This window comes from Ambystoma mexicanum, chromosome 7p (genome assembly GCF_040938575.1).
Source record: "Ambystoma mexicanum isolate Mex_15411 chromosome 7p, UKY_AmexF1_1, whole genome shotgun sequence".
In the NCBI taxonomy this organism is placed as follows: Eukaryota; Metazoa; Chordata; class Amphibia; order Caudata; family Ambystomatidae; genus Ambystoma; species Ambystoma mexicanum.
The window spans coordinates 204,381,161-204,408,068 of record NC_090939.1 but is presented as its reverse complement, the minus strand read 5'-3'; the positions used below and the strand labels follow the sequence as shown (position 1 = coordinate 204,408,068).

At 46.2% G+C, this 26,908-nt stretch overlaps 1 protein-coding gene across 3 annotated transcripts in view; it reads right to left on the bottom strand.

Annotated features, from left to right (window-relative positions):
- Nucleotides 1–26,908, bottom strand: part of BRWD1 (bromodomain and WD repeat domain containing 1) — a 3,236,587-nt gene that overhangs the window by 503,844 nt on the left and 2,705,835 nt on the right. For all 3 annotated transcript variants that reach the window (XM_069636064.1, XM_069636066.1, XM_069636065.1), the window contains one exon: nt 19,143–19,184. In XM_069636064.1, the coding sequence (XP_069492165.1) occupies nt 19,143–19,184 (42 nt within the window). The remainder of the gene's footprint in view (nt 1–19,142; nt 19,185–26,908) is intronic.

Here is a 26,908-nt window from a genome sequence, read left to right as displayed (position 1 = left end):
AGAGTCCCCCAGCAGCTTTGCTGGATTTGAAGGGTTTGTTTTTTTCTCCTGCTAAGAGTGAGACTCTTTTTCCCACTCTTAGGCATTTTTGCTATGTGTGTTCTAGGCTATTTTTGTGTTTAATGTCTATGGGGTTTTTCTCACCTACATAGGAACCATCTTTATTAACATGTGTTACACAGCACCCTCCGTGCAGTGACACAGGGGTGTCGTAGCGGCATAGACTCCATACCCTGGGACTGACTACTGTCTCCCAGGGCATGTAAAGTCCCAATTGACTTTACTAATCAATTTTTATGAACTAAACCAGTACAGCCCATCTTACTATGGAGGTACTGGAAAGGGTTAATAGTTTTTCCCTTATGTTCATTTTCTAGAGGGTACCGTACAGTCCCTCTCTCAAAAGTTTCTGGCTGGTGGCAATGGTTACTACCATAAATATTCGACCGCAAAAATTTTCCTATGGGATTTTCCCATTGTTCGAGGCTACCACATTTTCTGACAGCCGCTAGCATACCGCCGGTGTATTTTTATGTTAACTTTACTCCCGAAGGTTTCATTTGCCAGGACTTTAATATAACTTCTTTCTCGTGTCTTTCTCTAAACTCCTAACCCAGGTCGGGGATCCTTTGTTCGTCCTTTTGGCGGGCTTCTGCCCAGAAGCCCTCCTTTCAGCGCCACTGAGTCTGGGGTTGGTCCATTGTGTGGGAGGGGGGAGTAGGACCCCTGGACAGGGTGGCCTCAGCAACCCATGTCGCCCTCTATCCTGATAGGCTGGAGGGCTTCCCACCAAGATGCCCACTCCACTGTGTGAGTGACAAATAGGCTGTATGAATCGGGATCTTTTTGCATAAAACCAGGGTCCTGAGGAATGGAAGAGCAAGACGTCGACACTGGAACTAAGAAGCCGAAGAGGAGAGAAGCCAAAGACATCTGCAACAACTGAACCACTGGTGAAGCTCTGCTGCAGCGTCTCACCACTTTTCTCCACACGACGAGAGAAGATCTTCATCTGAAAAAGCCTTCTTCCCTTGAGCTGGTGGGCCCAACCAGTTTGCCAATCGCATTCCCGGACCTGCCTTGGTCGAATCGCCAGTACTCTGTAGTCTGAGGCCGGATAGCCAGGCACCAGTCCACCCGGACTGCGATTTACAGGAGCGTACCTTTTATTCGTCTGGCAGCACCACGGCTGGTTTCATCCCTGGGTAGTGCAGTAACTCGAACCTTCTGTCATGATTCCTGCCCCTCATGTCCCCTGCCCTCCAAATTGTCAGGCTGGAGCCAGGCCACGATCACCTACATGGCCCTCAAGGGCCTCTCCATCCCTCCAAAGACCCACTTGGAGTCAGACTTGGCGCTTGTGGCACCAGACTCACTCACTCCCATACGATAACATTGGGGATTGGACTTGTAGTGCATTGATGGGGACAAGATGGATGCCCCCATATATTTTGGTTCCCAGAACTGCATGTGCAGTCTAGTCTTTTGGGTGTGGTTCAGCCCAGAGACACTTGGGATATCCAGAGACTATTTAAGCCACGCCCAGGCTGAGAAACGTGCTTTGTGTTTTCTGTACCTGCAGCGTGACACTCACCGTGTTCGGATCGGTCTCCAGTAGGCCTGCATCTTTCTTTTGCGCTCAGCTCCTGCAAGAACAAGAACACTGTTAGGAACAGCCTTACCTTGCAGTGCTTCTGCCCATCATTCATTGCTTCTTCTGTTCTGCGGGCATCTTCGGCGGTGTCATTCCCATCCCGGCACGCCTCTTCCTAAGGAAAAGGGAAAAGAACAGAAAAAAGGCATTAGTAAGCATTCAGCAAATCTTTGCGTATTTTTAAAGACTGTACGAGCTTCAAACACTTACCTGAATCCCAGCTGCTCTGGGGGAACTCTGTCTCCGGAACTTCTCATCCATCTGCAAGAGGGAAAAGAAACTCCATTAGCATGGAAACATCTAGAGGTGCTGCATACCGCGCTTACTCAACGCATTTCTTCTTCATAACTGGCATCCATGCTGAAAACGGCGCAGCACCTGAAAGACACAGAAAAAGAACTCCGTTCAATACAAATACGAAAGGGTCGCATCGCACATCGCGCTCTCACTCACCTTCAGCGCTACTCATCTCAGCAGCGCGTCGCCATCCACGGATGCCGGCCATCATCTAAGGAAGGAAAGTAACGAAGTTAGAGAACTGTTCAATAGACTCAGTATACTAACCTGTCGGATTCTTGCCAGTGAAGTAACTAGGCAGCAACAAGCCTGCATCAATCAACGCGCCCCTGCGCTGAAAGCAGGACGGAGAGCACACTTTCCAAGAAAACAAGGCCCAGACTCCAGTTGAGTAGGCTCCAGGGAAGGGTTCGAGGTCGTAAGAGGTCAGAACAGGCTGAGTGACATCCCTGTGGATACCAGGTGAGCGTTACAGTACACAAAGCCTCACATCAAAATCCACCTGGGCGTCATGGAAATGTCAGAAACCGACCAGTTAGCCCACATGTTGGGGCAGCTACGTTCCGAAGTACATGCAGCCAGGCAAGAGACCAACACCCTGAGGAGAGAGCTGATAGTAGCCAAAGAACGCACTAATGATTTAAGCCGGCAACTTCTCCAGTCACAAGCAGGGCATGCACCATTGCCGGGAAGCGTGCCCTCGATGCCAGCACCATCAGCCAATCCCGTTCAGATAACCCTTCCTGGGGCAGTTCCCTTGGCCCCGCCCGAACGATTTACGGGGGATCCCAAGAGGTTTGCAACGTTCATGAACCAGTGCCGCCTGCACTTCCTTTGTAGACCAGGGGCTTTTCCGAATGGCCAATCACGGGTCGCTTTTGTACTATCCTACCCGAGTGATAGCGCCGCGGACTGGTCTGTACCCTTTGTGTCTTATTGAGAAGTGATAACACCACTTGTATCCCACAGGTCACTGGCTACGACCACTAGTCTTGATTCATCAACAAAAATTTGGGTGCGTTTCATTATACACCTCAATGGGGTTTCTTTGTCGTCTAAGGTTCACTGGACAGAAACTCCAATCTACGTTCTAGAACACACCTTGACATTGAAGGTAAACTCTGAAATACCTTCAATGCCGACAGGTCCTTTGAAAAGGACGCTGATACGGTATTGAGTGCCGATGAGGTATCAGCATTAAAGCTATTCAAGGCGTCTTCGAGGAGGGCACCGTACCTAAGCTCTTGGAATGCGGGAAGGTGCCTTTATGCTACCAGCTTTTGAAGAAGCAGAGGGATCAGAATGCATTAAAGGTTCCGTTGCTGAAGCTACCCGAGAAGCTTTATTGACAATATCAAGCATTTTTAAACAGAATTCTTCTTCGGATTTTGCAGAAAAGTGTTACCGATCTCGGTCAAACAAGGACCCAGATGAAGAAGCAGGCCTACGACTCTCCTTTCTTTTTTGAATGGTAGGTCTCAATTCGGACTTTTATTTGTGGGTTTTCTGGTCTCTTTTTGTCCTCTCAGGGGACATCTTGGCAGATTCTGAACTCCTAGCCCCGGACAAGCAGTACTTGGTGATTTAGTGGGCTAGTGACACCAAAATTAATTTAGATCTCTCATTCCGCGCTTTCCTGGTCCTCGACTGACAACCTCCAATCTGCAACTTCATGTTCATTGCCAAGGCATCAAAGACATACACAGTGCAGACCAGTCAGCAACATCTTAGCATCGCAGTCTACACATCTTTTTAACCCAGGTGGTTTAGGATTAGACATTTAGACAAAAATGGCAACACATTTTTGTGAGGCAAGATCAAGAGTTCATTGAAGCGTGCTCAGTAAATAGAAAAAAGTAACTGAGGTTATGGGGGTGGGGTGCAAGCTGTATATAGTATATCTAAGAGGTAGACTCTATCGGAGAACACTATCAATTAGGAAGGGGTGCCAGGGAGCAAGATCACAATATAGCGTGAATTACATCGGAATATCATAAACAAAATGACAGTATAGCATAAATTAGTGGGAGATGAGGGGGAGAATAACTGTAGGACACAAGGGAGCAAAATTACAGTACAGCACATCGAGCATTTGCGGTAGACCAGATAATTACAAAAAGTATTATCTGGCTCTCTTGGATGCACAGTGTTTATCCGCACACACCACGCCTGAGAGCATAGAGGTGCAGACTTCGACTGCAGGGTCTAATTCATCTACCTTTCCCTCTTTCACCCTAAAAGAGAGAGTAAGAAACGGAATGCTAAGGGAAGCAAGGATTTATTCTTATGGCTTCCTGAGTTCAAAGGCTATCAGTGTTACTTGCTCCCTGGCCAACTCCACACACAGTCTGTCAAGCACAGAACTTGCCCTTTCAAGAGATGAAGGATGGGTTTGCTTCACTGGTGAAGGATGTCAAGGAAGCTGCATTACAAATGCTGCAGCTGAGCCTGGACATGGTAGACTGTGTGACGGGCACTTTGACACTACTGGACGAGGACAACAGGGAAATCAACTCAAAGTCACTTGTCATGCTATATGTTGTGTTATTTAATTTGTAGAGCGCACCAGGTACCATAGCGCTTAAGGGCGATGAGACCAAAAAGACAAAAAACTATTATGGACAGAGCGAAAAGAACAATGGCATAGAATGATAGGAAACTATAATCAGAAAAAACGGAAGGAGGCAATGAGAAGTTAGGAAAACAGGACCGTTTTTAGACCCTTCTTGAAAACGTCTGTCGAGGTTGTGGCTCGTAGCGAGGGAGTAAGAGGGTTCCAAGACTGAGGTGCTGCAGACACAAATGCAGCATCTCTTGATTTCTTCAACTTAAAACGAGGAACCAGGAGAGTATAAGATTCATCGGATCTAAGATTTCTGATGTTGAGCTTGGGGATAATGAGTTCTTTCAGGTAGGCCGGCATGGTGCCATGCACACATTTATGTGTGATAAGAAGCAATCTGAAAGAAACCCTGGCCTGAATATGGAGCCAATGTAGGCTTCTACGCGCCTCCGAGACATGATCTAGTTTGCCAATGAGTTTAACCACTCGAACAGCACCATTATGGATCACCTGGAGACGATGGAAATCCGAAAGGGGTAGACCGACCAGGAGACTACAACAGTAGTCGATCTTAGCACTGATAGTAGCCCTTGCCATGGTTTCGGAATTCTTTTCCGACACAAATGGTCTGAGGCAATGGAAGAGCTTAATATAATAAGAGGCTGATGAAACTAGGCTGTTAACCTGGGCCTTCATGCTCAGATTATTGTCCAGGTAGATCCCCAGTGTCTTCACTTTACTCAAAATGTCTATTGTGCAATTGTCGATGATGAAGTTTTTATAGAAGAGACACAGCTTCGCAAGTTTGTTATCTGACCCCACTAAATGAAGCTCGGTTTTAGCACAATTGATAGCAAGGCCATGGATACCATCCAATCCTGGATTTTTTGATATATGGAGTTGATCAACAACTCATCCTCCGCATGGATGCCTGGTATCGGTATAACACATTGTGTGTCATCTGCATAGTTTGCAAAAATGCTTCCCTCCTCTGCCAACATCTGGAAGAAGGGAATCATGAAAGTATTATAAAAACAGGGAGAGACACAGGTCCCCTGTGGGACACCATATGTGAGTGAGAAAGGTTTAGCTTCGGCCCTATCACTGGCCACTCTGACTTGTCTGCCTTTCAAAAAGGAGGTTGTCCAATCCACAGCTGCTTGAGAAAAATTAGCATCGTTTTTTAACCTGGTGGATAAGATGGAATGATCCACCAGGTCAAAAGCTGCAGATAAATCAAGGATCATAAGGAGCAAAATATGACCACTATCCATCCTCTGATGGAGATGGGATTTGAGGGCCAGGAGGGCAGTCTCTGTTCCGTGATTTATACGGAAGCCTGACTGAAAGTCATGGTAGATTTGATTTTGTTCCACCAAGGAGGAGATCTGGTTATAAGCCACTCTATCCAGAATCTTAAATAAAAAAGTAGTATTAGTAATGGGACGATAATTCGAAGCGGTCAGAGGGTAGAGATTAGGTTTCTTCCGTAGGGGGGTGATCCAAGCATTCTTAATGTTATCTGACACGCTATTCGTAGCAAAAGATAAGTTAACAAATTTCGTCAAGGCCGGGATAAGAGTTGGCGAACATTCTTCGATTAGAACTGAAGAACAAGGATCTCTTTTGCAGCTAGTGCTTTTTAATTGCGAGATAACCTTAAGATAATTCTTGTTCCGTTACAGACTGGAAACAAAAGATGGATTGGTTGTCAGCGTTCTGGTTAACGGTAGGTGGATTAGTAGATGGAGCTTGTTCTGTCATAACAAGCTTTTTAACCTCTATTCCTTCTCTGATTTTAATAAGCTTTATTAGATATTGCTTCTTGAATTTTTTTTGCACCATGCTTCTTCTTTAGGGAAAGAGTCTTGTGAGGGACTCGGGGCCTGCGATTGCTCTTTCAATATTTTAAAAAGTTCTTTGATGTTAGACTGGGCATTCAAAATTCTCGTGTTAAAAGATTCCTTTTTTGCAGCATAAATAGAAAATGTATAATCAGAGGCGATTTTCTTATAGCTGTTCAGACTAAGTGAGTCTTTAGAGGAACGCCATGCGTAGAAAGATTTTTTTTTCTTGGATTTGAGAGCTTTAAGATGATCATTAAACCAGGGATGACGTATAGCTGGGGAGAGAGTTTTATTTTTAATGGGAGCTAGTTCCTCAGTGACGGAATACAAAGACATCCAAAGCACATTTGAGATTTCTTCCATATTCTCAGTATTGCATATCTTATTGTTAAGGGAAATAGCCCACTCAGCTAGGTGTGTAGAGGTTAACTTTTTACGATTTCTCACTTTTATGGTGAGCCTTGGAAGTGCTACCTTTTTTGGGAAAACAGGAGGTCTAAATGAGAACATGTATAAAAAGATTGTCAGACCATGGACAAGCATTAACTTCTAGATTCGAAAGAGACATATTCAGGGAGGCGACCCAATCCAAAGTGTGACCCTTCATATGGGTGGGGACTCTAACATGATGTGCGAAGCCTAGGGTATATAATGTGTTCTCCAAGACTTTCGCTGAGGCATCCGTGACACATCCTAGCCACAGATTAAGATCAATCAGAAGAACAAGTTACTTCTTACCTTGTAACGTTCTTTCGACGGGATGTTCCTCCGGCGTATTCCTCATCTTAGAAATATCCTTCCAGCTCTGCTGGCCTTGGAAAATGTTTCTCTCTAGAGGGCGCTGCGAGTCGACGTCCTTCGAGTCGATGTCCCTCGACATCCGCCGTATCGACGCCGACGTCATCCTTGCTATAAAGGCCGCGCGCAGCGCCAGTTGCTCAGTTCCGTTTTGTAGCCCACAAATATGCTTTCTGGACTAAACTAATCACCCTGAAGGAGCGTAAGCTGCAGCAACAAGGGAAGTAGAACTGCGGGGATGGATGGGAGGGTCGATGAGGAATATGTCGGAGGAACATCCCGTCGAAAGAACGTTAGAAGGTAAGAAGTAACTTGTTCTTCGAAGGGATTGTGTCCTCCGACGTATTCCTCATCTTAGATATGCTCCCATAGCAGTATTCTATTATTGGAGGAGGGAGTACTGACTTCATGCTGTCTTCTATTGATGAATAGAATGCAGTACAGCCCTTCCAAACCTAGTCTCTTGACTGGAGGAGGAATCCAAATTGTAAAATCGTGTAAAGGTATGGACAGACGACCATGTAGCGGCCGCACAGATGTCTTTAACCGGCACACCTCTTTTGAGGGCCGATGAAGCTGCAATACCTCTGGTCGAATGAGCCCTAAGGTTTTGAGGGGGCTCTTTTCCTGCCAATTTATAACATTCCAGAATGGCTAGGATGATCCATCTGGAAATGGTCTGCTTAGTTATTGGTAACCCCAGCTTGTGACCTGTGTAACCTACAAACAGCTGGTCTGCCTGTCTTATCCTGGCTAGTCTACTGATGTAAAAACTTAAAGCCCGTCTAGGGTCTAGCCTGTGTAACCTCTCTTCCTCTTTCCCCGGGTGAGGAGGAGGATAGAAAGATGGTAGGGTAATCTTCTGAGTGATATGGAATTCAGAAACCACCTTTGGGAGGAAATTAGGCTTCACTTGCAGGACAACATTGTCTTTGTGAAAGATAGTGTGAGGGGGTTTACAAGAAAGCTTGTAATTCGCTCACCCTTCTAGCAGAGTTTTAAGGGTAAGGAATCTTAACGAACAAGAATGGAGTGGTTCGAAAGGTGTGCCCATCAGGAAAGTTAGGACTAAGTTTAAATCCCATAGGGGAACTTGGAATGGTCTTGGGGGATAAACATTGGTTAACCCCTTAAGAAATTGTATTACCAAGGATAACTTGAAATAGGATGGTTCTTCCGCAGTGCGCTTAAAGATGGATAGCGCTGCGAGATAGCCCTTAATGGTGCCAACTTGAAGGCCTGAATTTGCCAAATATAGTAGGTAGGACAAAACCATTGGTGTACCACATGAAAAAGGGTCGATATTCTGTTCTCTACACCAGCTGCAAAATCTGTTCCAACGGCAGCGGTATAAAGACTTTGTTGCTGGCCTCCTTGCCGAAAGCAACACCTCCATAACATCATCAGGGAGGTCCCAATCCTTCAGAAGCCAAGCGTGAAGGTTGAGGGTTTTGATGTCTGGATGGAGAACCTGACCTCCCTTCTGTGAGAGTAGGTTCTCTCTGAGTGGAAGTCGAATTGGAGGGCATATGGACAAGTCTAGAAGGTCCGGGTACCACGTTCTCCTGGCCCAATCCGGGGCAATTAGGATCATGGTTCTCCGGAATCTTCTAAACCTCCTGATCATTTGAGGAATGACGGGGACCGGTGGGAACGCGTACAGAAGCGGAAACTCCCAGTCCACTATGAACGCGTCTCCCAGAGCTCCTCTCGGGGGAAATTCCCTTCAGCAGAACAGGTCGCACTTCCTGTTGAGGCTGGTGGTGAACAGATCTACCTGAGGGGTTCCCCAAAGGGCGAAGATCTCTTGAAGGACTTCCTGAGCTAGCTCCCACTGGTGGGAGACTGTGCTCTGCCTGCTCAGAGCATCCGCTGTCAAGTTCTTCTCTCTGGTTAGGTGAACTGCCGATAGAGAGATTCCTTCTTGGATTGCCCAAAACCAGAGCTGCATCGCCTCTCTGCACAGGGGTAGTGATCCTACGCCTCCTCTTTTGTTGAGGTAATGCATGGCCACTGTGTTGTCCGTCATTATCAGGATTTTCTTCCCTTGTACAACTGGCAGGAACACCTTCAGCGCAAGTCTGAGGGCTCTCAGCTCTAACAGGTTGATATGTAGTCTGGACTCCGATGGAGACCAACGACCGCTGATGGTCAAGCTGTTGGCATGGGCTCCCCACCCCGTGAGTGAGGCATCCGTGTCTACTGTTATCTCCGGCCAGGGTTGCCAAAACTGTTCTCCTTTCAGAATGTTCTCCTGACAGGCCCACCAATGAAGGTCTCGAGCTACTCTGTCGGGAACCTGAAGAAGATCTGTCATTCTCCCTGAGAATTGTGACCACTGAGTCCTCAGTGCCCACTGGAGGGATCTCATTCTCAGGCGAGCCTCTGGCACTAGGAAAATGCAGGATGCCATGAGGCCTAGCAACCTCAAACAGTCGAAGCCTGCGAGACGTTGGGCATGTTGGAACTTGGTAACCATCTGTAGAATATCTTGAGCCCTCAACTCTGGTGGCGAGGCTTTTCCCATGGAAGTGTCCAGGATCGCTCCTATGAACTGGAGTCTCTGCAATGGTATCATTTGTGACTTCTTTAAATTGAGGGAGATGCCCAGTCTGTGAAGGAAGTGGCATACGTGATTTAGCTGGATCTGAGCTTGTTCCGAAGAAACAGCCCTGATCAACCAATCGTCCAGGTAGGGGTAGACGTGAATCCCTTCCCTCCTTAGACTTGCCGCCACTACCGACATTAACTTGGTGAAGACCCTCGGGGCGGAGGTCAGCCCAAATGGCAGCACTCGAAATTGATAGTGAGAGTTGCCAATTGCGAACCTCAGGTATTTCCTGTGTTTGAGATGGATAGGCACATGGAAATAAGCGTCCTGAAGGTCCAGAGATACCAACCAGTCCTGGAACTGAAGGGCCTGGAGGATCTGAGAAAGAGTGACCATCTTGAATTTGTCTTTCCTGAGGAATTTGTTCAATTCTCGCAAGTCCAAGATGGGTCTCAGTCCTCCGTCTTTCTTCGGAATGAGAAAGTAAGGGGAGTACCAGCCCTTGTTCCTCTCCGCTACAGGTACCGGTTCTATGGCACCTTTCTCTAGCAGGTCCAAAATTTCCTGCAAGAGGAGCGGATCTGGAGCTTTCTGAGAGCTGATCCCTGGTGGATGACTCTGAGGTATGCGTAGGAAAGGCAGGCAGTAACCTTGGGCAACTGTTTCCAATGCCCAAGCATCTGACGTGATAGCCTGCCATACCGCCAGATGTTGAGTCAACCTACCTCCTACAGGTGTCCTGTGAGGGAAGTCCTCAGAGTGGTTTTGGGGCGGCTGATGCAGATGCCGATGGTAAAGAGGCACCTGCTGTTGCTGCGGCTTTTGAATATCTATCCCGTCCACCTCGGGTAGTTCTTCTTTGTCCCCTTTGAGCCGGTCGTCCTCTACCTCTTCCGAATGCGGAGTAGAAGCGAAAGGACTTGCCCCTCGCAGAGGTTCCTGTGGGACGAACAGGAGTCTGACGGATTGCAGCTCCTAGGGATTTTGCTGCTGCTTTTGAAGTTTGCAGTTTCTCTAAACTGTCATCCGCCTTTTTCCCGAACAAAGAAGAGCCATCGAATGGCATGTTCAAGAGCCTGGCTTGCACATCTGGGGCAAAACCAGACTTTCTCAACCAAGCGAATCTCCTGGTTGATGTACTTGCCACCATTGCTCTGCTGATACTGTCAGCCGAATCAATGCCCGTCTGGAGGGATTCGCACATAGCGTCTTTACCGTCCTGTATAATATTCAGGAACGCATCCCTTTCTTCTCCCTCCGGGATGCAGTCAGCCGCTGTAGAAGCACACTCCCAAAGTGTATGGCTGAACCTAGCAAGGGTGCAAGTAGCATTAACAGATTTTAACGCCATGCTACATGCTGAAAAGACTTTCTTTGCCATAGCATCCTATTTTTTATCGTCCCTGTCCTGTGGGACGGTAGGATAAGCCGTCTTGACATCGGTAGAGGATGCTGCCTGTACCACCAGACTTTCTGGTGATGGGTGTTTAGACAAAAACCCCAGGTCTGTAGAGGATATCCTGTACTTTGTAGACAGTTTTTTATTTACTGCTGGTACGACGTCTGGGGTTTCCCAGTTTGTCATGATCTTCCTCTGAAGAGCTTTATGAAAAGGCACCGCAGGATCCTCCTGTGGGCCTTTGTCAAGAATATCCGTGAGGTCATCTTGTTGGAAAGATTGTGAAGGTGCAGACCACCCCATAAACTCTGTGATCCTGGCCATTAAGGCTCTATAGGGGGTTTCAGCATGTTCCCCCGGGTCTGGCCTAGCAAACTCCACCTCAGGGGAGGTGTCTAACCCACTTGCCTCATGTAAGGAATCATGAAGATCCTTTAACCTGCGTTCTTCAGAGGAAAATTCCTCTCTAATTGGGGTTACAGATCCCTGCAGCTCAAATGTGTCTTCCTGTTCAGACAATTCACCCTCTTCCAATATTGAGGACATAGTTCTCAATTGTTCTGAACTCATAAAGGGTGTAAACCCCATTTCCAAGGCCGAGGGTGCCGAACTTGTCATAATCGGCCTCGAAAACGTCGATGTCGTCGACGCCGAAGGCTTCGAGCGTGGCGTCGAAAACAAAGGTGGAGGCCTCGAAGACCTCGACAGAATTGGGATTCTACTCGACAATCTCGAAGCCATCGACGTCAAGGACCTGGGGATAGACACTGGGTGTGTCGTAACCGTGACTTTTCTTGGCGTCGACACCGGTGTCGACGCTGGCGTCGAGTCGACAGACTCGTTTGTCGAAGGTCCCTTCGACAACGGCGTCGAAGACATCGACCTCGACGGAACTTTCGTCGACGGAACCTTCGAGGAAGGTTTGGAGGTCATAGTCCTGCTCGAGGGTTCATGACGCGCTCGAGAGGTATCCTTCGCCGGGTACTGCGACTCGCGACATTTTTGACCTTCGGGTCTTTCGACCAGAGCATCGCTCTCGGCAGTCTTCGAGGGCGTCGAGGCCGCTTTCTCGAAGACGCTCATCATATTTTTGCGGAATTCCTCCCAATCAGCCCGGGAACTATGTTTCATGGGGCAGGGGATTCTCCTCTTTGGCAAAACAGAGGAAGAGGAAGACGGAGAAGGGGATCTTCGACGTCTCCTCTTCGAGTGCTTCGATCTCGAGGAGTGATGAGACCCACTCCGAGATCTGGAGCGCGAATGGTGACGAGGAGACGAATGTCTCGACTTCGTCGACGAAGAAGAAGCTTTAAAAGTCTTACCTTTCTCCAGCTTCCCCCTACGCTCCTTCAGGGCCTTAGCTGTCATGGACATACAGTCCTCACACTCCGAACAATGGTGTTCAGCTACCAAACACCACAGACAAACTCTGTGAGGGTCAGTCAGCGACATCTTTTTCCCACAATCTCGGCATTTTTTGAAGCCGGATCGAGGAGTTGTCGGTTCCGACGAAGAAGCCATCGAGTACGGTATCGAATAACTCGAGGTAAATAGGTTTAACTGACAAAACTGAGCAACGGTATTCCGAGGCACTGAGTATGCGCGGAAAAACAGAACTGAGCAACGGGCGCTGCGCGCAGCCTTTATAGCCAGGATGACGTCGGCGTCGATACGGCGGCTGTCGAGGGACATCGACTCGAAGAGAGAAAGATTTTCCGAGGCCAGCAGAGCTGGAAGGATATATCTAAGATGAGGAATACGTCGGAGGACACAATCCCTTTGAATAATAATTTTGGTGTTGGGTTTTAAAAAGGATAGAAGGAGGCCATTCAGTGTAGCTGGAAAAGTTGTATCTGGTATGGGGGCTCTATATAATAGAAGAACATCGAGAGTGGTTTCTGTGCTCACCGCTAATTTAATAAGCAATGATTCAGCTCCTGGAATGGTATCAATCTTACAATCCCATCTTTTGAAGTGGGATTTTATAATAAGGGCAACACCCCCCACCCCTCTATTAGTAATTCTATCTTGTCTTATAATATAACCACCCTCAGGAATGGCTAACTCTAACACTGGGTCTGCTGCATCACGGGCCCAGGTCTTGGTAATAGCACATAAATCCAGTTCTTACTCCTGGACAATAGATGCAACCTTGGTTGCATGTTTAATGAGCGATCTGGTGTTCAACAACATACATTTCTAAGTACATACTGACTGATTAGCTATAGCGGTGTCTGGCAAGCCTGAAAAGAAGGAGCCATAATACATGCTGTAGGCTTCTCCAACGATGTATGTGGAGTAACTTCAGCTAACCTGGATTCCTTAGAGCCATCTTCATTGGTAACCGAGGGTACCTCAGAGGCGCTTGCCCCTAAGTCAATAGTGTTCTCCAGCATCAACATACTGCTAAGCAGTAATGGGGATGATTTGGGTAGGGCTCCCCTGCTGGGAGCCGGGACAGTGGGCAACAATATGATAGCAGCAACCTGTTTGGGGCAAAAGTCGGTGAGCCCTTGCAGAAGTGCTGATGATTATGGTCCTTCACCTCCTTTGCCCACCATTTTCCACCAGGTCCAATGACATCTACCCACCAGGGCAGAGGTACCTACAGAGGAGGGTTTGTCACTTCCATTGTCCCAAAGCTACTCTTGGTCCAAAGCTGCTTTCATTTGGACTTTGTCTACTCCACTCCGGTGGGAGGGAGGGTGTCCCCCTATGTCAATGGATGTCAGCGTACCAAATACAATGTCTGGTCCTTACGGGTGTTAACTAGGGGCCACTGTCTCCATTTCATGGAAAGCACACCCAGTTGCCCATCCTCACTACTTCCCTTCCCCTGGACTCTCTCCTTTTGGAAGAGAGTCAGCAACTTGTGGCCCACCTCACAGAGTGGGAAAGGTCTTTATTCCCTGAAATTCGGTGCCAAAGAAGGATTAGGGCCTGCATTCCATCACAGATCTATGGCTGTTCAAAGTATACCGGCATAAGAACAAATTCAAGATGGTCACTTTGGTCGAGATTCTATAGGTTCTGGAGATGCAGGACTGGGTGGCGTCACTGGACCTTCACGATCTTCCATGTGCCGATCCATGTAAATAACAGTAAGTACCAGAGATTTGTGGTTGGGGACACCAATTACCAGTTTAGAGTCTTGCACTTCAGCAGTTCCCTAGCACCAACACTCTTTAAAAATGGCAAATGTTGTGGTGGCAATAGGTCTTAAGAAGGAGCGAGGTTATGTCTTTCACATCCTAAACAACTGGCTCATCTGAGCCTGCATCACAGATGTGTTGTTGGCCTACCTGCTCTACAACCGTCAGCTGCTGCACAGCTTGGGCTTCTCCCTGAACTTCACCAAGTCCAAGTTCCCGCTGTTCTAGTTTTTTGGGAGCAGTTCTGGGCACATGCTCGGGAAGAGCATTTCCTCCCGAGGACCAGGTGGCAAACATCTTTCAGATTGTTTGAACCTTACAATTCGGGGTCAAGCCTCCACCATGCCTTTCTACATCTTCACTGCCTCATGGTACCCTGCGCCTTTATGGTCCCTGAAGACTGGCTATTAATGAGGTTGTTCCCATGGTCGTTTCCCTGCCAGTGGACTCACTTTCACGGCGCCTTGAAACGCTTGATATAGGTCTCGAACAAAGTGTCACAAGACTTATTGTGGTGGGCCGTGAGGGACAATGAGCTGATTTGACCATGAGACAATAGACACCCACGGTTGAAACCAAGGAACAATTCAATCTGCAGGAACTGCTGGCTGCGAGGCTGACCCTGATGGCTTTTCTTACTTCTATGCAGGACCAATGTGTTATGTTTTAGATGGACAATACAGCGGCCATGCATTTATACCTCAAAATGTGAGGTGGTTTGGCGCTACTGCCTCCATGCACAGAAGCAATGACATTGTGGTTCTAGGCTCTACAGAACGACTTCTCTCTTTCAGCTGCTAATCTAGCCATGACAGAGAATGTGGCCGTGGCTTCTAAGAGCAGCCAGACAACTGTCTCCATTTAGTGGGAGCTCATCATGGAAATTGGGGGATGAGATCTTTGCCTTTGGGGGGGGACCCTTCACATGTACCATTGACACTCAAGTGTTAACAGAAAGGGTGAGTGTTTCTGTTCCAGAGATTTTCCCACACGCATTAGCTGTCGAATGGAAATTCTCTCCTCTATGTGTTCCCTCAGATTTATGTGATACTGCTGGTTTTTGTGAGTCTGTGGTGGTTTGGGTTCACCACTTTCAGCACCGGCATTAAATGTGCTGTGCTAGTCACCCGTGCAGCAGACGGGCACAGGTGGCTTGCCCTCAGCGCACCGAAGCCACGCTTAAGGAAGGCCCGTCTGTGCCCGTCCATGCTACAGGCGTGGAGGGGCGCCACACACTATACACAAGGGAGAATTAGTTGGCATTGGCCCCTACAGGCACGGTCTTCCATGTAGATTGGCTAGATGACCATGTCAGCCTCCTGCATCCATCTGCAAAACATCAGCAGATGGACGATTCTAAAATTGAGAAATATTTCATACTATTTTAAATACTAGATCCCTCCAAGCTCATGCTGCGGAAGTCAGCTTCTTGTTGTTTAACCGCCGCCCCGGCTATGCTATTTCTCAATGAGACTTGATATGATATGGCATTTATAACGCCCCTATACACAGGTGTTTAAAGGCGCGACAAGGCAAGGGAGGGGAACAGAGGGAAGACGGGGACAACGATCTTACTAGGCCAGGTGTCATTCAGATGGTGCAAGTGCATGGGAAGGGGAAATATGCGGGCGGGGGCAGGGGGAAGGGACAGTGCAGTACATGGGATAAAAGAATAAATAAACAATGAATGAAAAAGAAAGAAAAACATATATAATATGGCCAGCTGGTGGCAAGTGCAAAGGTAAGTGCAGACATCAGGTGTCAAGTGCTGTTAGGGGGGCTGTAGGGATACAAAAACAGTACCCAAGTGCAGGGGTTGCCACGGAGGCAGTGCAGGTGTGCAACTGGCGGGGGTGGTGACCTAGGCCCGAGATCAGAAGGGTGGCCACGTAACCAGTGCAGTTTCAGTTTCAGCCAGGACGTCAGCAGGGGAGAGGGGAAGAGAAAGCAGAAGCAGAGAGGAAGGTTTTAAGGTGCTTCTGGAACCCGAGATGGTTCTCCTCAAGTTTCAGGGAGGCTGTTCCAAAGGGAGGCCCCAGCCGAAGAAAGAGATCTACCACCAACTCGTTGCTAGGAGAAGCGACTGACCCTGAGGGGGTTGGAGGTGGATGAGCAAAGAGCTCGAGCAGGAAGATATTTAGGAAGAGAGAGTTGAAGGTATTGAGGATCCAGAAGGCTTTGTGGACAATGCAGAGGTTTTTGAACTTAATCCTCGCAGCCACTGGGAGTCAGTGCAGAGATTTCAGTCCTGGAAAGATAAAATCGCTGGGCTTGAGGCCAAGGACAAGTCTCGCAGTCCTGTTCTGGATGAGTTTCAGAGGGGGCGGAGAGTAGAAGCAGGCAGATTAAGAAAGAGGCTGTTGCAGTAGTCCAGCCTAGAGAGAACTAGCGCTCTGGAGACGGTGAGCTTCTGGGAGAAGGAGAGGAAAGGAAGAATACCTCTGAGGATGTGCAGCTGGTAGTGTAACTTCTTAGACATGTCGGAGATGTGAGGAGAGAAAGAGTGTGGAGTCGAAAATGACCAAGGTTTTTAGCCCTGCAGGTGGGAGCAGGAAGAAGGCCAAGAGAGGCCGGCCAGAGAGTGACAGGAAAGGAGGGAGCGGGTGTGCCGATGAGGAGAATCTCAGTCTTACTGGCATTAAGGCAGAGATCATTGGAGGCACACCACTCTTGGATAGCAGACAGTCAAAGATGAGTAAAGGAGAAGAGGTGGCTGAAGGTAGCCTGAAAAGGAGCTGAGTGTCATCCGCATAGCACTGGAAGTTGGGGCAGAGAGCGGCAATGCGGTGGCCACGAAGTTCCAGGTATTGGTTGAACAGCCAGGGAGAGAGGTTAGACCACTGTTAGATAGGTGAGGTTACATAGAGGTGAGGAAGCACCCAACCTGGACCAGGGAGGGTCGATGAGAGAGGAAAGTCGTCAGTCAAGCCAGGGCCTGACCGGTGATACGCAGGTTATCATGGAGACAGTTGAGCAGAATGGCATGCTTGACCATGCCAAAGGCAGAAGAGAGATCAAGTAGGATGAGGACACAGTGGGTGTTGGAATCCAGGTTGGAGAGCAGGTCTTCACGAATGTTCAGGAGAGCAGTTTCCGGGCTTCTGGCAGCTCTGAATCCAGACTGATGATCATGAAGACCAGATGTTTGCACAGGAAAGGAGTGATGGAGATTGGGCGATAGTTTGCCAGGCAGGCAGGGTCGACAGAGGGTTTCTTGAGAAGAGGGTGCACAATCGAATGCTTCGGGGGGCAGGGGGAGAGGGAAAACTCCAGTGGCGAAGGAGTGGTTGCAGAAGTTGGCCAGAGCAGGAGCCTGGGAGTCAATGTGGTCCTTAGGGATGAACCTATTTTGACGAGACTTTCATAGATCGGACTTGTCAAGAAACCTTGTCTGGGGAGAACAGGAGAAAGGCAAAGAGCTGTGTCTTAGAAAAGTGTCTTGTATTTAGAAGAATTTCTATGTTTATTATTTGTATATATTAGTAGCTTTCTTACCAACCCCCAACACGTGCATATTTGGCAAAATGTATCAACCTCGAGTGGTTGTGAGATTGTTCTGTGGTCTATTGAGAATCTTATTTTAAAACTTTTTTTAAATGATTTAACTATTTTTGATATAATTAAAATCAATCCTAAAAGCACAGAATATATTTCTTCTTTTTCAGGAACACAAAGATGTGGTGAGTAGTGTGAGAAGATGCAGGACTGAAGGATAAATGGAGATGGTTGGATTTTTCTTTTTTTAATTGAGGTGTCTCGCATAGGGTTTCTTTTTATATTCCCCTTTTAGGGGCCCGAAAAGCCTATGACCAGTTCATCATACTGCATGAAATACTTTGTCCTGGAGAGTTAAAATATTAAAGCTCTCTTGAGTTCCAATCTATGTAGCCTCTCCTCTGGATAAATAAGGCCTCAAGTTCTGAAACTATATTGACCGATGTCAAGGCAATCAGAATTGCCACCTTGTGAGCAAGGAGCCTTAAGACGCATGAATGCTTGGGTTTAAAAGGGGCTGACAAAAGTTAAGTTAGAACTGAATTTAAGTCCCATTGCTGGGTCATCAAAAAGTTTTGGAGGGAATGTGTTAACTATCCATTTAGAAACTGTAGGACCAGGTGCACTGTATAGCAGGGACCTTGTTTGGGCAGCCTCCAAAAAACAATGTGCAGGTAAGCAAGAACTCCAAAACTGTGCTAGTGCAGCTTGACAATGGGCTCAATGCTCTATCTCGGCACAAACTCACAAACGTTCCCTAGCGACAAGCATAGATAGTGTTGATAGATGGGTGCCTCACACAAAGCACACCAAGTACCTCCTCAGAAAGATCCCAATTCTTAAGGTTTTACTGGGCTTTTTCAGACTGAACACCTTTGGCAACACTTTCCTTGCACAGTTTTAGGGGACATAGATTGTCAAGACCTGCAATTCTGCATTATTATCCTTTCAAATCTACCACACACAGGGCTTCATGTGGATCAGAAACCAACATCTGGTGGACACAGTCTTGACACAGTTTGAAATTCATCTTGGAAGGAGACAGGAGTAAGGAAAAGGTATTGTGGCTGAAGGTGAAGGTTTGTAAAAAAGGAACAGAGTTCAGAGCTTGTGCGTTTCTCTATGTGAACACACACAGACACTGGACATCACTTACAGCACCCAGACAGTCACTGACTACGTAACAAACTCGGTGCAAAGCTGCACAATGCCTCCAAGAGACTACAACAAAAGTTTCTAGACTTGTTTGAACCTGGATGACATTTCAAACAATGATGAAATGATGAATCTATGGGAGGAAGTAGCCGTTAAGTTATTTTACATACATCAAGCTTAGTCAGTCTCCTATGCATTAAGACAAACACAAAACAGCATAGGAAAACTTACCTTTCTAGGAGTAGCAGCTCTGGAAGACTCGCTAGCAATTTCCTGAAAAACATAATTCTAAATGTTATTGGTGACTATAATAAGAGTAAAAGGCTTATTTTTCTGAGAACAATACCATTCTTAAAGCAAATATTACAAAAGAAAAAATGAATTACTTAAAATGGTATATGTTCTTTATATCGATTCTTCTCTTGCAGATTAGCTACACATATCTTCTAGCGCCATTTGTTCTTAGAAACTTTAATCAGGGGGATAGTGTAGCACAATTGTCACTCAGACAACCGGAATCCTCAACTCAGGACATGATTTTGTCCTTGTATAAGAGCAGCACACTAAGTTCTATAACCTCAGTTGTCTCGATGCCCCCCTCCGCCCCACCCCTGTGCTCAGCAGCTAAGGGAAGCACATTATAAGGACAATTTGGAGCAGCAACAGGCTGCAAAAAAGGATCCAACTAAACAAGAATTGCTTCCTTTTATTTATAGCAAAAACTCATCCTCTTCTGCTTTCCGGAAAATGGGCACGTTGGGAGGGCAAACAGTGGCACTGGAGGTAGGGGCGCTGGAGGAACTGAAGCACCCCCTTAAAGCTTCAATTAAGTTTGCTGCTGACAGTCCCATCTGAAAAAGTTCTGGGGACAACCAATTCTTTAACTGTGTAAACGATGCAGGCAGACTTAGTATCCTGACAGAAGCAAGTGACAGATGAAGTGCAACGTCTAGACTTTGTTAACCCCCGCCTAAACAGTGGAGATCATTTGCGACAACTGTTAGGAGTTCCTAACGTACTGGCTCACAAAAGACTAGTAGATTCAAGCCTGGGCTTGGACGTTTTTATGAGCTTTATAGATTCTCTTGCGATTGCTAGCTTTTTCTTGATTTCCAGCACTGCACTTGTTACAGCTTAATATTGTTAATACTTAAAAGTATTCTTTGCTGTAGTATATGAGAGACTTTGGTAGTAATTTGTAAAAATAGCTGGGGTTAACTTCTTTTCTTTTGTTCTCCTCACCTGCAATGAAAGCAAGCTGTCTGTTTTTTTTTCCTTCAGGTTTTGTAATGAGGATTGGCCTGGGACAAAAGGATAGGCCCATATACTAAATAGAAATGGTGCATACCTATGAGTTTATGGGACATTTTGTGGCATGTGGTGCTTTTCAAAGCAGTGTTGGCCAATTGCATTGAAAAAATCTCTAGCTGCACTGTGAACCAAGTCATCTAGCCCACACTGGCTATGCAAAAGTGGCGCACACACTGGCCTGGCAGTCATACCATTCAGGCATTGCCATATTACCTCATAATCCATCTGAACATGTTTGCAATGAGAAATTGTTTATGTGCACCAAGGTGAATAACGCCTTTATGTAAGAATGTTGTCGTACTGTACTTTCACCTCGTTTTATACAGCATTTAATGAATTACGGTTTTGGATGAGTGGAAGTTTGATGAGGGCCTGCTTGCAAGCAGTTTACGTTTATTTAATAATTAAACACTTTTTAAAAAGTGTGTGTGTGCAAACAGATTGTGCTGTTAGCGGTTGGTAATCTCAGCAGAGATGACAAGGAATGTCGTGCAGCGTATTGAGCATATATACTATTAATGGCAGAGTACCCACATTTTCTGGTAGAGCTAGTATAATTCAAATAATACGGACCCATTACTTCTTAGCATGGTTTCCAAACGAGTCAGTAACAATATGTTTCAGAAATAAATGCAATGCTTAATGTCACTGTGACAGCATGTCCCAGCAGGATTTGCATACTTCTTTACTGAGCCAGTGCCTGCCTACAAACGTGTTGCTATTCTTGTAATGGACCTGCACTGATTGTTGACAGTTTTTAGCAGTGAGCCAAAGCACTGAATGGGAACAATGTTTGAAATCTTCACTCATTCCTCATGAGCAAGTATGATGAAGTATGGTGGGCAGTGTGAGATTCATGCATTACTGACAGTGACATCTTGGCATCCATCTGTAACTGAACAAAGTGCTACCATGTTAATGGTTATGTACATTTTTGTGTATTTTGGACTGTGAGAAGAGTTTATGGTAGACAACTAGGTGAAACTAGCAGGGATTCTGGCCACTCCCCTGACGAAAGCCTGACAAATGCCTTCATCTGCCTCGACGGGCCCCGTGCCCTCAAAAGGCTCAGTGGCCTGCTGCCACTGAGCCATTGCACCTTATTCATGAGTGAGGTTTGAGGCCTCTCTCAGCTCAACAAGCAACGTACCAAGGAAAGTGAAATGGTGACTGCTTCCCTCAGTTTGCAGGCAGCCCTTTCTCTGAACCTAAAGTTCTCGTGTCCCATAACCCAGGGGAGGTAGCTCATGGTGATATCTGACTTTGACTGCCCCTTTCCCTCAGTTGCCAACTTGCTTGTTGCTTATTATGTTCCTCATGGGATACAATGTATCTATTTGAGAGAAAGAGAAAAAAAAGAGATATGGGGAGGCAGAGGGAGATATAGTGGGATTGACAGGTGGCATTGTGAAATGGGGCCGGTCTGCATATGGCCATGGATAGGAGTACAGGGTTGCAAGTTGTTTTGCCTTGTAAGGCCTGCTACTCCCCTTTCCCTCCAAGATCTTCTACCACCTTAATCTACACACACCACCCTCAGATAGCCACCACTGACCTAGCTATTAGGAAATCAGCACTAACCAAGGCAAGACTAAGCTCTTCTATTTAGCCCCATTGCATTCTCCCACATCGGCAGCTAACTAGACCAAAAGCCCTGTAGTCGATCAGATCTTGGGCTCTTCAATATGGATAACATATACCCAGGCTTCTCCTCCAAGCCCATAGAAATCAGGTTGGCAAGCAGGAACTCGGTACATCCGACCTGCACCCATCCACGTCACAAGTTCCCTATTGGCCTCTCCAACTGTCCAGAACCATATGCAGTAAGGCCACCAATAGTGGATGAAGGGTGCTATTCAAAACCATTACATAACACATACAGAACCGCGCAACTGATTAGGACAGACAAAATATACCAGAGGAGGTGGTCTGGCTGGTTTGGATGCAAGTAAAGCGGTAGGTTTTGAGGAAGGTGATACAGCAAGGTGTGGTACTGCTGAGGGATGGGTGGGCATTACAGGCTATTGGTGCCCATTGGGTGAAGCCTTGTTTTTGTCTACATGTTACTTTCGTAGTGGACTGTGTAGGTGATTTTCGGGGGGCTTCTCAGCGTTTGTGTGGGTGAAGGGTTTCAGTTTGTGTGAAGGCAGGATTTGATATGGATGGCTTTGTATGCAATGCAGCATCATTTGATAGCAATTATATGGGGTAAAGGGAGCCAGTGGTGCTTGGAGAGAGCTGTGGTGACGTGCAAGTTGTTTGGTAGGTGTAAAATGAGTCTTGCTGCTGCATTCTGTATGGGTTGCAAAAGAGCGAGAGTTCAGTGAGAATTGCATTCTTTTTATATGGTTTGTTACAAACCTTTAAAAAAAAGATATCTATATGTATATATATATATATATATATATATACACATATATACACACACACACAACAATTATTTCACACTTATTTCAGCTAAAACAACAACCACAAGTGATCTCAAACCAAAATAAAACAATCTGAGGCTCTACTCACTTTACATAGCATTGAGATTTCTTAGATGATAATTGATTTTTCATTAAATCTCATAACAATAAATTCTAAGAAAGATGTTGAAGCGATTGTCAGTTTTCTATTTGAGTCTTCAAAACATAGAGCCCACAAGTCGTCGGCACTCAATGTTTGATGATCACCCAGAACCCTGCCCAAGTAAATAGTTCTCGCTTCTCGCAATGCAAAACAATATAGAGTCAAGTGCTTTATGGACTCTGGTTCAATATTATATAGACATTTGTTATCTTTTGGCGAGCCCTTGTCCCAAAGTGCCAAAACTTCCTTAGTTTTAAATGCATTCAAATGAAATTTCAGAAATAAGTCTCTCCGGCGTTTATCCAGAAATTTTACTTGATATTTCTGGATTTCGTTACGTTTTTTGTGCTTCTGGTGGAGACAAAATCATCTGTTTTTGTTTGCATCTAAGCTCGACAGTTTCATACCAGTCTTGTTGAAAAAGTTTTGCCTTAACTTTATTTGGGTTTGTGTGAAGCGTTTCCATCTCTAAGTCATAATGTTGCATTACTTGCTCACATCGTGTCATCCACTGTGCAACCATATTGGATTTGTCTAGGCCATCTGAAAACTGCAGTATCTCAAATTGGGGTAGGGTTGGCTTGATGGTTATTTTGCGATGGAGAGCCAACATGTTCCAAGAGACTCTTGAACTTAGGGATGTCAAGTTTAGTTTGTGTCTTATGGACACCGTTGTAATCCCTTTAGGCAACCACAGAACCTTCAACCAAAACATGTTTTCCAGTGTGTTCCAAATTGTGTCGGGACATCCCAAGGCACAATCTGCACCATGTAGCATCATTTTGTTTGTAAAAGCAGCAGAGAGAACTTATCATATTTTTTCTGTAGGGCTGCTGCCTGAACGGCTAGTTGGCGACATTTGGCTTTAATGGAGTTGACCCAGATCAAACAATTACAGCTGCCACTGATTTGCATACCTAAGTATCTAGTATTTTTTCCTTGCAGTGGATTTGTGCGTTACCAGATTTTTCAGTGTCAGGATTTCTGATTTCTTGGCGTTAGTAGTTAGGCCATTTTTAGCTATGTATTTTTCAATTAAATGTAGTTATCGCTGTAAACCTATTGGCGTAGAGTCCAGCAAAACCAAATCATCCGCATAGAGGATCCAGCTTATTTCTATAGTGCTAATTTTTGGATGGAATGCGGCAATGGTATCAAACTCATCCCCTATGTCGGATATAAAGAGGTTAAATACGATGGCGGCCAAAGGGCATCCTTGATTAACCCGACAGTAGGTTTTAATTAGATAGGGTGCCTCTCCGATCCAGCCTGATTTTTATGTTGGTATTGGTGTGTAGATCTTTAATTGCTGCCAGAAGGCTACTCGGACAGTTCCACTTGCGCATCTTCTCCCATAAGAGCTCACGGTTGATGCTGTTGAATGCATGGGAGAGATCAATGAATGCTAGATAGACGCATTTTCCTGCCCTTATAGCTTCCATTTTCATGATGTTCAGGATGAGAAGGTTGAGCCCACAGCCTACCCCTTTCACAAAACAGGTTTGTCTAACATCAAACCTCCCGGTAGATTTAATCCAGGCCAACAATTTCTGTTGTAGCAGTGTGGCATAGACCTTGCCCAGCTCACAAACTAAAGTACAAGGCTTCGCAAGGGGAGAATCGCATGATGGTCTCGATGCAGATGAATGCCAGCAGAGCCAAAACCACTTCGACGACCTTGAGGATGCCTAAGTCGCACCGGAAGCCCCACAGACCGTGGTGCTGCACAACTGGCTCCGTAGTGGACTGGTAGGGACTGCTGGCGCCCACAATCATGAATGTGGCTAGAGGGTGCCCCATCAAACCCATCCACATCCTCACTAGTGCCTCTCATCTTGGCTGTAAACGGAGGGGCGCGAGAAGAATTGCATTTCCATACTTCAGCTCGGACAGAACTAGTGCATACACTGTGGGACAGAAGTTGACAGGGGGAAAGATGGGTCTTTTCTTGCGTGTGAGGTGTAGCACTGGTTTGCAGGTTTTGATAACAGCAGCTACATGGTGTGTGAAGGACAAGTGGATGTCCAAAACCTAGGGATTTGACTGATGTGAAGTAGGAGATGTGTAGGTTGTTTTTGGTTAGTTCTTTGATATATGGGGTGAGGTTTGGTTTGTGATTTTGCATCCAGAGGGTGAAGTCCGTGGGGTGTAGTCCTTTGTTTGTGTCTGTCCTTTTCCCAGTCCCGTGATCCCAACCGGCACCACCTCCCCTGATGGGTACATCCACCTGGTCATAACTGACCTTCCTAGGGCAGCCCTCTGCCTGGTAGCCCCTGCGGCTAAGAGCCCCAAGGCAAAGGGCGACTCCCACAGAGGCGGCTCCAGATTGTGTTTGCAGGTGTCAGCACGGGAGGCCAGTGGCCAGCCGTCAACCAGCAGCAACTCCCAAAGTAAGTGTGGCATGGGTGGGGAATAGAGCAATCACTTTACTCCAGAAAGCCCTGCCACTCTACATTACCTTACATCATAACATAGAACATAGAGTTGTGAACATAAGCCTGTGTCGCATCTAAATTGAATTGTGGTTGTTAGCAAGTATCACATCTAGATAGAACTGTGAAGGTTTGCTTACGCCACATCCAGATATGATTGTGAATGTTAAGTAAATGCCACACCTAGATGGAACTCTGTATGTTAGCAATTGACTCACTTAGATGGAATTGTCAATACTAAATAAATGCCACATTTGGTTACAATTGGGAATGTTTGCAAGCGCCACCATTAGATAGAAAAGTGAACCTTAGCAAATGCCACACTCAGAACTGTGGAAACTAGCCTGCGTTGCATCTAGACAGGATTTTGAATGTTAGCAGATCCTACACTTGGATAGAGTTGTGGGTGTTGGCAGGTCCCGCACTTACATAGAATTGTGAATGTTAAGCAAACATGGACTCTGAAATCTAGGTAAATCTTCACCTTTGTCTATTGTAAGGTGAAACGGAATGTATTGGGATACCTGGACCTCTCTCCCGCTCTGCAGGACTCTCAAATCTAGGTGTGACCTCCGTCTCTGGCTGTTATATGTTGAGACCCACCTATTGTGGAACTTAGACCTTTCTACCACTGTATAAGACTCTCATATCTAGATATAGCCTCCATCTTTATCTGCAATATGGTGAAACCTAGTGTATTGTGAAACTTTGGACTCTTCATGGCTTTGCAGGACACTCAAGTCTAGGTATGGCCTACATCGTTGTCTATTGTATGGTGAAACGTGGTGTATTATGGGACCTGTGCCTCTCTCCCACCGTACAGAATTCTCACAATCTGTGATAGTACTGTGAATTTACTAGTCTTCGTCACAGTCTGAAAGTTGCTAGTAATTATTAGCATTACATTGATTCACACTTAGAAAATTATTAGGAACTATTAGCATAGCACTGAACCAAACCTAGAAAGTGCCCACTTTGATAGTACTTTGAATCTACTAGTCTGCATCACCTGCCTGTGCCGTTCTCCTAGAACCGGTCTTACTACGATTGACTTAAACCTAGAGGGTGCATGTTATGATACTGTGATTTATTTACATGCTTAGGAATTGTTCTTGCAAGATTGATTCACATCTAGTAAGCTATTTTATCTCACATCTTGAAAGTGCCCCCTCTAATAGCACTTTGACTCAGGTGCATGCGCTGCACAATTAGAATTGCTCTCACCCGCTCGACTCACAACTAGAAAATTCCGCCTGAGATAGTTCTGTAAGTTACATACCTATGTTTTAGATCATAACTCAACCCACACTCTCACCTCCCATATCACTACGCTTACTCTCTTCTCTACACCACCACACAATTAGAATGCAGCTATACCCCTCGATAAATTTCAGCCCAGCTGCTCACATACAAACAAAAACACCTCATCATTCTATAAAACGCAGCTATACCCCATGACAAACCAGCCTAGCTGCACACAAGCGTCCTACAGACCCAACGCAGCCAGAACCGAGTCCTGGTGTCCACCCGCCGGACTACACACATTCAACTGACATCAATAACACCACAACTAAATGCTAGGATGCAGCTACCATCAGGCAATTACATCAGCTGCACACATAACTGATGCACCCAAGCACCCTACAAAACCTTATTCTCTCAACTGGCCTTGACTACAGTCCC